This window comes from Coffea eugenioides, chromosome 2 (assembly GCF_003713205.1).
Source record: "Coffea eugenioides isolate CCC68of chromosome 2, Ceug_1.0, whole genome shotgun sequence".
Taxonomy (NCBI): domain Eukaryota; kingdom Viridiplantae; phylum Streptophyta; class Magnoliopsida; order Gentianales; family Rubiaceae; genus Coffea; species Coffea eugenioides.
In genome coordinates, this window is record NC_040036.1 from 24,677,646 (window position 1) to 24,688,129 (window position 10,484).

Below are 10,484 nucleotides of genomic sequence, written 5' to 3' on the forward strand. Positions count from 1 at the left end.
CAATAGTACCTTTACAAAAAGAATAAAAATAAGGTTGGGAAATTGAAACCTGCGATCAGAAATGAGCATTGGTAACTTCTTGGGCTTCTTAAACAATTGTTAGTAGCATCACTAATTGGATGCCCAAAGCTTCTGGGCTTAACGGTCTATAGAAAACTATTAAGAACCAATGAGCATGATAGTAGTTGGGTGGAGTATATGACTGAAGCCGCCTCTTTCTCTCTCTCTCTCTCCCTCCCGCGAAAACAAAGGGGAGAATTTTTACAAACACCTCGCAGGCATCTGGAGGAGGACAGGACCCTCCTCCTCTGCGCCGCCATCGGCCATAACCGCCTGAAATACGCTTCCAACTGTTATTAATTACTACTACCAGCAAGCAGTAATCCCACAGAAGCTTTCATTCAAGTCTATTAAAGCTTGAGATATTTTGAGGGAGTCGCAACAAGCAACTGAGCTTAGCAGAAACCATACAGGAACAGTAAAATCAAAACTCCAACTCAAATTACTTCAAGCTAGGGAATTTTCACAAGGTCTATCATCATCCTGTTTTGGATATTTTCTTTCCTGAAACTAACTTTCGTGTCTACTCTGCCTTGTTTCATTACTTTTCTGCTGTATGAATATGTTCTCTTCAATTTTTCGTGCAAGAAGAAATACACTTATTTCGTTTTATGCATTTCCCGGCATTTATTTGTGAATATTTTTTTCCTGGACTGTTTTCAGCTGATTGCGTTTGAATTGTTTACTTGGGCTTTGGGAGCAGAGATGGGATCAGTAAAAAGGAAGTCAATTGAAAACCCTATCGAGGGATATGATACGCCTGCTGAGAAGCAGCAGAAGAGAGGTAATGAACTTTTGAATTTGGACGAACCAGTTGCCTGTGTCCACGATGTATCTTACCCTGAAGGCTATGTCCCTCGTGCTTCGACCTCCAATTTGCCTGATAAAGATGCAAAACCCGCCAAGGAATTTCCTTTTACTCTCGACCCTTTTCAGGCGGAAGCAATTAAGTGTCTGAAGAATGGGGAATCTGTTTTGGTAAATCTCTCTCTCTCTCTCTCTCTCAAATTTAGTGTTGCGGGGAGAGAAGAAATACGATGGAATGTGTAGAAAGTGTGAATTTTTATAGGTGGTTTGATCATGTAGGTATCTGCGCATACATCAGCTGGTAAGACTGTGGTGGCATTGTACGCCATTGCCATGTCATTGCAGAATAAGCAACGGGTGATATATACTTCACCAATTAAGGCACTCAGTAATCAGAAGTATAGAGAGTTTAAAGAGGAGCTTTCGGATGTTGGTTTGATGACAGGGGATGTCACTATTGATCCTAATGCTTCTTGCTTGGTAGGTCTAAATTGCTGGTGGGACATTTGTTTTTTCTTGTTTTACATGTTTTTGATACAGTGGGTGCTTGTGGGGGCTCTAATGGTTGATTTCATTTCAGGTAATGACAACAGAAATTTGGCGTAGCATGCAGTACAAGGGGTCTGAGGTTACGAGGGAGGTGGCATGGGTTATCTTTGATGAGGTGCATTACATGCGTGACAGAGAAAGAGGTGTTGTATGGGAAGAGAGTATTGTTATGGCTCCACAGAATTCTCGTTTTGTATTTCTCTCTGCCACTGTCCCTAATGCTAAGGAGTTTGCAGATTGGGTTGCAAAGGTGATTTTTGCTTCCTACTACATTATGCTTTGCCATACATATATGCTTTGATGCTTAAGATAAAAGTTGGAGCTTGCAGATATTCAGTTTGTGTGGAGTAAAAAATTTTGTTATAGATGAACAATAGCAACACATTTCTGATGTAAAAGTTTCTGGATATCAAAATTGTTGTACTATAAAGTCCATCTACAGGCCATAGTGTCTGAGCCATCAAAAGTCTGGACATCACATGGTATTATATGGATTAAGAAGAAATAAAGATAGGAAAGATGGGACAGGATATTAGCAGGAATCCTGCAGATGTATAGTTGCTAAAATGTGGATAAAAACGCATTCCTTCTTGACTATAGAAATGTTTAACTGAAGATCAAGTTGCTTCTGCCCAGTCTGAGTCTATTCTTTTGTCATTTTTTCTGTGTGCTCAAACTCTTGATCATTTGATGAGTTCATTTGTGTATACCATTTATGCCAGAAATACATCGGTTTCAAGGAAAATTTGCATGTTGGAAAATATGACTGACCACCATATCCAATGATTAAGTTTTGTTGTAGTGATGCTTTTAGTTGTATGGTTGTTCTAATGTTTATTTCCCAGCATGCAGGTCCATCAGCAACCATGTCATATCGTTTATACTGATTATAGACCAACACCACTTCAGCATTACATCTTCCCTTCTGGAGGCAATGGTCTTTACCTAGTGGTTGACGAAAAAGGAAAATTTCGTGAGAATAGTTTTCAGAAAGCTCTAAATGCTCTTGTTCCTCCTGGTGAAGGGGATAAGAAAAGGGAGAATGGAAAATGGCAGAAGGGACTTTTTGTTGGTAAAGCAGGCGAAGACAGTGACATATTTAAGATGGTAAAAATGATTATTCAGCGCCAATATGATCCTGTCATATGTTTTAGCTTCAGCAAAAGAGAATGTGAATTTCTTGCAATGCAGGTATAAGCACTGGTATCATATTTTAATTTCAGAGCGCAAGGTTATTTACTCTTGAGTGTGCTTCTCACTGCCCTCCTAAACAGATTAGCACTAAAAGAGAGAGAATCTGAGCTCAGGTATTTTAATTTAATATTTTGTTTTTCTCATTTTTAAGATGGCTAAAATGGATCTTAACAATGAGGATGAGAAGGTGAACATTGAAACGATATTCTGGAGTGCGATGGATATGTTGTCAGAGGATGATAACAAGCTGCCACAGGTGACTCTTGCTAGTGTTGCTTAGCAGATTGTCTTTCATTAGTTTCCTTTCTAATTGCTTCTATGTTGCAACAGTAGTATTTTTTTTCATTAGATTCTGAATGTGTCTGTATTTAAACAAACCCCAGGTCTCCAATATGCTGCCTCTGTTAAAACGTGGAATTGGCGTGCACCATTCTGGCTTGCTTCCCATACTAAAGGAAGTGATAGAAATTCTATTCCAAGAAGGCTTAATCAAGGTTGGAGGACAAAATTCTGTCATTTATAGTGGATGTAAATTCAACCGTCTCTTCTGTGCAATTTATATGCTTGTCACGTGCCCAAGCCATTTCGCTAAGTTTAAGATGGGTATCTGTTTATGAGTTTCTGTTTAATATAAACAGCGAAAGTAGCATGCCAAAAAAAGGAGTTTATGAACAAGTGATTTCAGCAATAATAACTGCAAAAAGACTATCACGAATCATAAACAATTGTGGTTCTACAACTTATTTTTTGGCCTACAAGATTCACATGACACCTTGTAATGGTTTATCCCATGATATTCGCTTGTTCATTTTTTACTTCCTCTCCTGCAACCTCTACTTCTACTCCTAGCATGTTTATATTATAGTCTGTTGTCTAGTTTTAAACATTGCTGTGTTGAAATATGGTGCTTTAGTGTTTATTTGCCACAGAAACCTTCAGTATAGGACTGAATATGCCTGCAAAAACGGTCGTTTTTGCAAATGTTCGCAAGTTTGATGGAGATAAGTTTAGATGGATATCCAGTGGAGAGTATATTCAGATGAGTGGTCGTGCTGGTCGTAGGGGGATTGATGAGCGAGGAATTTGCATTCTTATGGTTGATGAGAAGCTGGAACCTTCTACAGCTAAGTTAATGGTAAAAGGAAGTGCTGATAGTTTGAACAGGTAATTGTTTTGTTGGTTAGTGTGGTTATGTATGAACCTAAATCTGAGGCATCTGGTCAATGATTTTCAGTCATTAAATATTATGAGTTTTGCTAGTTATGGCTTCCATCAGGGTTCTGACGGAAAATTTGGTGGCTTATTTGAATTATGGTGACACTTTTAGTTATGACTATCCAACTAAAATTCAGTCTACCTTCTGCATTTACTTGGAGCCATAAACCCCTGTTTGATTGAAGAATGAGTTTACAACTTTGGGCTGTATAATTTTGGCTCAATTCAGTGCTTTCTCCTAAACATGTAAATGTGTTTGGAGGACACTGAGGTAATTTATGAAACTTTTTATTAGCTTAGACCCTTTTTAAAATGACCCAAGTAATAACAGGCAATGTTCTTGCGGATCCATTTCTAAGTACTGCATAGGATGTTTTGCATTCTTTGATGTTTGTTTTCATGTGCTTCAGTGCCTTCCACTTGAGCTACAATATGCTTCTGAATCAGATACGGTCTGAAGATGGTGATCCTGTGAATTTGCTTCGCAATTCCTTCTATCAATTCCAAGCGGATCGAGCCATTCCCGATCTTGTGGTTAGTCAATTGGTTATTCTTTTCTGACTCACGAACCAGTTCTAAAATATAATGCGTCTCACTTGCACTTGCAGAAACAAGCAAAAAGTCTTGAAGAAGAGAGGGATTCAATCATACTCGAGGAAGAAGATAGCTTGGAGAATTACTACTCTCTACTACAGCAATTTAAGAGTTTAAAAAAGGATGTGCGTGATATTGTCCTCTCTCCAAAGTATTGTTTACCCTTCCTGCAGCCTGGCAGGCTTGTAAGCATCCAGCTCATAAAGGTTGATGATAATTTGCCATCATTTTCCGTCAAGGATGATGTCACATGGGGGGTCATTATCAATTTTGAAAGGATAAAAGGTCTTTCTGAAGGTGAAAATAATTCTTAATCTGTGTTAAGGTTTCTTTTCGTGATATTCTTTTTCTGGCAAAAAGCTTTTCTTGTTTACTAAAAGGTCTTAATAACAAATACATTAATTTTATTCAGATGATACAAATAAAAAGCCTGAGGATGCAAGTTATACAGTGGATATTCTTACAAGATGTACAGTCCATAAGGATGAAGCTGGTAAAAGAACAATTTCGATTGTACCATTGAAGGATCCTGGGGAACCTGCTGTTGTTTCTCTTCCTATATCTCAGGCAAAAGTCTTTTTGACCATTCTATACCCATAATATGCTCTTATAGATTTCGTTCTCCATAGCTTTTGTCTTGCTACATGAAAATTTGCATTATAATGTGAAATACGAAGTCCTAAATTTTAAACATGAGTTATTAAAGATCTGGAAAATGTAGTTTGCTTTAGTTGCATGCTACAGGTGTCCAGCATTTGATGTCAAAATACATATTCTTTTACCTGTTTACTTTCCTTTAGATGGTAAGTAGACAGGTATAGTAACTGCTTTATGATTATCCATGTGATTGGTGATCCTTATAATCGGTGATTTCTTCCTGTTAGCATCATTAGTATTTCCTTAAATTATCTTTATGGGAAAACTTATGAAACAGATGTTATATTGATATATCTATTTGTGTGTCTGTTCGTGTGGATGCATGTTCATATGTATCTGTGTGTTTACCTGACTTAGCTTTTTTTGAACAGATTGATAGTTTGAGTAGTGTTCGACTTGTAATACCCAAGGATCTTTTGCCAGTGGAAGCTCGGGAAAATACCCTGAAAAAGGTGTCTGAAGTTCTATCTAGATTTGCTAAAGACGGACTGCCTCAATTAGACCCAGAAGATGACATGAAGGTACTTGTAGATTTTTCATTTGCACAGGTTTTTAGCAACCAATTTGATATTCTCTCTTTTGTTGCATTTCTATAGGTTCAGAGTAGCTCATACAGAAAAGCTGTACGAAGAATAGAGGCCCTTGAGAACCTGTTTGAAAAACATGAAATTGCAAAATCTCCACTTATTGAGCAAAAGCTCAAACTTTTGCATACGAAGAAGCAGCTTACTGCCAAAATTAAATCAATCAAGAGAACAATGCGTTCCTCGACAGCCTTGGCTTTCAAAGATGAACTTAAAGCAAGAAAAAGAGTGCTTCGGAGACTAGGGTAAGATAGTTTCCCGTATATTTGAATGGATATAATTCATTTCACTGTGGAATTTCCTCAGCATTTCCTTTTGTTGGTGGAATGGGTATAGTTTCCTTCTTGTTTTAGAGGCTGATCTAACTTCTTGTGTTAATTATCCTCCTATACCCATATTCTGTTCCTTGTACTCAACTTTTTGTTGGCTTTAGTATTTAAGTTTTGCTTTCAACATCTTTTCTGCAATTTCACACATTTATCTTCTTTGGATTATGTTATTATTGCTAGATGAAACACCAGGATTCCAGATTTGGGTCTCAATGTTATTTCTCAAGTTCATGTAACCATGTTTTAACTGTTAAACAATATGCATTTGTGGCCTTTTTAACTCTCTATGCCTAATCTCTTGTTCTTAAATATTAAAAGATCATCTAAAATGTCCTTAATTGCTTGAGAATATGCATAGGTACATCACAAGTGATGATGTTGTCGAGTTAAAGGGGAAAGTTGCTTGTGAAATAAGTAGTGCAGATGAGTTGACCCTGACAGAGCTCATGTTTAATGGGGTTCTAAAGGACATAAAGGTAGAAGAGATGGTGTCTCTGTTGTCTTGTTTTGTTTGGCAAGAGAAACTTCAGGATGCTCAAAAGCCTAGGGATGAGCTTGAGTTACTTTTTACACAATTACAAGATACAGCTCGGAGAGTTGCCAAGGTCCAGCTTGAATGCAAGGTAATATTTCTGAAATTTGGTAAAAATGTTTACAGTTTTCTTAGAAGCAAAAGATTTCAAGCTTTATACTCCAAAAGGTAGTTTAGACAACATCATGTAGTATGATTGCCCATGTGTTCTGTTTGGAGATCAGCTAGTGGTCTGTCTGAACCCATATCCTGACATGAGATTGCGGCCAAGTTAAATTAAGATATGCAGGAGAAATCTGTCTAGTTTGTGTTTCGAAAGGCTAATCATGACTTGGAAAAGGGGTACAATTGCCGGTAGTTACTGCTATTTGCAACCAATCTTACGCCAGTAAAACTAATCCAATGTTCAAAAAAAAAAAATTCCAGTTAGTGTGCCACAGAAAATTTGAGGAAGAGAAATAGTGCATTAATTTTTTCTAAAGTGAAATATTGAACTAGTGACAGTTCTTGCTTTACTGATGAAACTGTCTAGGACATAATTTATGTTCTGTACTGTGCAGGTTCAAATTGATGTTGAGAATTTTGTAAGTTCATTCCGTCCTGATATTATGGAGGCCGTCTTTGCTTGGGCCAAAGGATCGAAATTTTATGAGATAATGGAAATCACTCAGGTTTTTGAGGGCAGCTTAATTAGGGCTATCAGGAGGCTGGAAGAGGTTCTTCAGCAACTAATACAAGCAGCAAAATCCATTGGAGAAACTGAGCTTGAAGCAAAGTTTGAAGATGCAGTTATTAAGATAAAGAGGGATATTGTTTTTGCAGCATCTCTCTATTTGTAGTCTTACTGTGGGAGAAGAATGACCAGGCTATTGCAAATTTACGGTGTTTTGGTTGATGCATATTAAGGGACTGGCAAGTGGCATGAAGGCAAGGGGCTACTTAGGTTACTTGGTGGGTTGAATCTACCCTCAAATGCTGTATGGTGTGTCTGCTTTCACTATTTTCCGCTCCAGTAAGTTGCAACAAGTTCAGGCTGAGGGGGGAAAAAAACTTAATTTCAATACCTTAGGGGTGAACATATGTTTGAAGAGGGCTACAATCTAGAATCAATGCACATGGCGCTGACATGAAGAGCACAAATCTGCAGGACTCGTTGCAGTTTTGATTTAGCTCTGTGGGTTCTTCACTCATAGCTTACCAACTTGGACTATAGCAGGTTCGCTGTACAACTTGATGAAGAGCACAAAGCTGCCTGGACTGATTGGAGTTTGCTCTGTGGAACCTTCACTTACATCTCACCAACTCGTACGTTGCTGTACGGCATGTTGGCTACAAATCTTAGACCTTGGTCTGTTGTGACCTATAAACAGAAATACCCTTCATTTTATCATTCTGTGTATTGTGCCACTCAACAGTGGTAGATTTAGATCAAGGTTTTTGCAAGTGTAGTTTAGTTATTGTAGCATGATTCTCTCTCTCTCTCTCTCTCTGTATGTATATATATGTGTGTGTGTGTGTGAAGCTTGAAATTTACGTCTTTTGCGAATAATTAGCAGCAAGAAATTCAGTTCTAGAGAGTATCGTGTTGAACGTTGTTGCATTTGTCTTTATTGATTTAGGCACAGACACACACACACATATAGATATGCGTGTCGGTGAGTGGAGGCTCTAGATTTTACCAGACTCTAATTAATTAGGTATTCGGACGGATTTTTTAGAAGAAATTTGATTGTAGAGTAATAAAATGTGTTTTGGCCATCTCCTGAGTCACCTGCACTTCAACTAGTTTATCAATAATCCGTGCTGCTATCATTCCTCTTCTATGCATAAAAAGAAAATAAATCAGATTTTCCTCCCACTTGCAGTACGGTATCATCCTCTCAACCGAACGAAATCCAAACCCTCTGAGCTAGAATCGATGAAAAATGTCCAGTCATAACTTTAAGAAACTTGAAAAAGCAAATAGCAGGGAAAGTGATGGAGTACTACCATTTCTTCGGTTGTCCAGTAACTAACAATGAGAATTGATCCATCCTAGAAACCCAAGTTTCGACAAAATTAGGAAGGACTGTCGTCGCACTCAACATCCCTTCCTGTACAATTCTGGACTCTGGACTAACCGTGCCCTGAGAGTGTAGAGGCCTTTATTACTTAAATTCCTGGTGGTTCACCGTTCACGCAAGGCATTAAACGATTCAGACTCCAGAAATATCAGTAGGCTTGTGCCAAAGGAAAATTCTTTGTCACTACATGATGCTTCTTGCTGATGATGGCTTGATGCAGAGGAGCAAACTGGTCACTTGTTGGCTTCCCGAATGTGGAAGCATGGAAAGAAGCAACGAAACAAATGAGCCCCAAAGGCAAACATGCATCCAAAAGCTCCACCCCTCCTTTCTCTTCGAACTTGAGGTACAAGTGGAACACCGTAAGCAGGATGTGGCACCATGTACTGCTGATAGGAAGTAATGCTGGCAGCAGCTGGCATTGTAGGATCCTGCGGAACCGAACTGAAGTCTCGTGGACCAAATGTGGGATCTTGAGCTTGAGCTGGGTTTGACGAGGTAAATGAGATAAACTCAGAGTTTGCACGGACGGTGTCTTGAGCCTCGTGATCGTACTCAACCCATGATGAAGAAGATGATGATGTTGGTAATGGTGGGGCAGAGGGCTCATACGGCGGACAGTAATATTGGTACTGACAATGGCATGGTGGTGGCGGTGGTGGTGGTGGTGGTGGGTTATCAATGAACAATGCCTTCTTCTTCTTCTTTCTTGACCAGAACTTGAGCTTCTTCACGGCCTTCATCATCTTCATGGCTGGCCTTCTTGTTTTTCGCGGAGAAAATGAAAAAAAAAAAAAAAAAATCCACTGGTGCGGTATTGTTCAGCGGAATCTTGTAAGTTGATTTATTCAAATAGAAGAGATAACTTGGCTGTGGTTAGTACGGATCTGGAAGTGGAAGCGAGATTTGACAGCCTTACGGAGGACACTTAACAAAGCATTCAAAGACAGACAAGTCAAAAAACTTCTGCAACTCTCCTCACCAGCTCCTTTTTCAAATCCTATGACCGTTGTTATGGCTCCTCCAAAGTCCCAACGTTTGTAATGGAGAAACAGGAAGTCTTTTTCGTGCTTTTTCTTTATTTCGTCGTTGATTGAAATCCTCTGCCCTTTTGCTGCATTTTAGAATCGCGGATCATGACCAATATAATACTAACCTGGCTGGATATTCACCGACCAAGAAATACCAAAAAAAAAGGGCAGTAAAGTTCGCCCTCCCTCCACATCAATCATAATTTGGGGAAGAATATTAGTTTACTAAGTTGCATAACAAATGATAATAGTAGTATTAAGGAAGCAAATGAATTTTTTAAATTGCCTTGCTGAATTATCAGGAATTTGTAAGAAGTCAAGAGCTTTTTTTTTAGGGTAAAATATAAAAAAAAAAAACCCACCTAATATACAGAAAAGTTTCCTGTGATTTCAAAACGTCTAACATGACACCTCATGCTTTGAACTAAATTGTAAAGATGACGAAATCTGTTAAACTTAACGAAAATGATTTATTGGAACCTAAAAAAAAATTTATATCTAATTTTTAACAAATATACCTATTCTACCTCTTAACCCTCAATTCTCTCAATCTAGAGAATAAAACAAATGATTTTTTTGATCTGTCTTTTGTTTAATTATATTAGGACATTTGCATCATTTCATCCATTTCCGTTAAGTTTAGCGAATCTCGCCACCTTTATAATTTAGTTCAAAATACGAATTGCCGTATTACATATTTTGAAATCATAACAAACTTTTCTATATATTAAATTTATTACAGGAGACTTTTTATTTTTTATCCTTTTTTTATTATTATTTTTTTCCGGGTGCTTCTGAACCTTCTAACGTCACCGCCAAGCAAATTTGAATATACAAACACTACCAAGGAAGTTCTGTTGGAAATGCCC

At 38.1% G+C, this 10,484-nt stretch overlaps 2 protein-coding genes across 4 annotated transcripts; one reads left to right on the forward strand and one right to left on the reverse strand.

Annotated features, from left to right (window-relative positions):
- Positions 1-234: 234 nt before the first annotated feature.
- LOC113762192 (DExH-box ATP-dependent RNA helicase DExH9) lies at positions 235-7,974 on the forward strand. Of its 3 annotated transcripts, none has more exons than XM_027305516.1 (15): positions 235-530; positions 724-1,038; positions 1,147-1,347; positions 1,448-1,666; positions 2,269-2,607; positions 2,762-2,866; positions 2,994-3,104; positions 3,524-3,774; positions 4,236-4,359; positions 4,434-4,716; positions 4,832-4,986; positions 5,448-5,597; positions 5,673-5,905; positions 6,348-6,612; positions 7,082-7,974. In XM_027305516.1, exons 2-15 carry the CDS (start codon positions 766-768, stop codon positions 7,358-7,360), a joined length of 2,988 nt encoding a protein of 995 aa, XP_027161317.1. In that variant the 5' UTR covers positions 235-530; positions 724-765; the 3' UTR covers positions 7,361-7,974. The 3 variants fall into 3 exon arrangements, with proteins under 3 accessions (XP_027161317.1, XP_027161318.1, XP_027161319.1); XM_027305517.1 differs by having other exon boundaries at positions 764-1,038; XM_027305518.1 differs by lacking the exons at positions 235-530; positions 724-1,038 and having other exon boundaries at positions 1,259-1,347; positions 2,262-2,607.
- An 843-nt stretch (positions 7,975-8,817) lies between these two features.
- On the reverse strand, positions 8,818-9,336 carry LOC113759308. The gene has a single exon (XM_027301873.1). The coding sequence runs from the start codon at positions 9,334-9,336 to the stop codon at positions 8,818-8,820; it is 519 nt and encodes a 172-aa protein (XP_027157674.1).
- Between the last annotated feature and the right edge of the window lie 1,148 nt (positions 9,337-10,484).

Bases quoted from the DNA above. Each gene is read 5' to 3' on its own strand.
- LOC113762192 (XM_027305516.1), top strand. From the start codon at position 766: ATGGGATCAGTAAAAAGGAAGTCAATTGAAAACCCTATCGAGGGATAT. The intron at 3,105-3,523 runs GTTGGAGGACAA...ATGGTGCTTTAG, and splicing joins TCCAAGAAGGCTTAATCAAG to TGTTTATTTGCCACAGAAAC. The intron at 4,360-4,433 runs GTTAGTCAATTG...TTGCACTTGCAG, and splicing joins GAGCCATTCCCGATCTTGTG to AAACAAGCAAAAAGTCTTGA.
- LOC113759308 (XM_027301873.1), bottom strand. From the start codon at position 9,336: ATGAAGATGATGAAGGCCGTGAAGAAGCTCAAGTTCTGGTCAAGAAAG.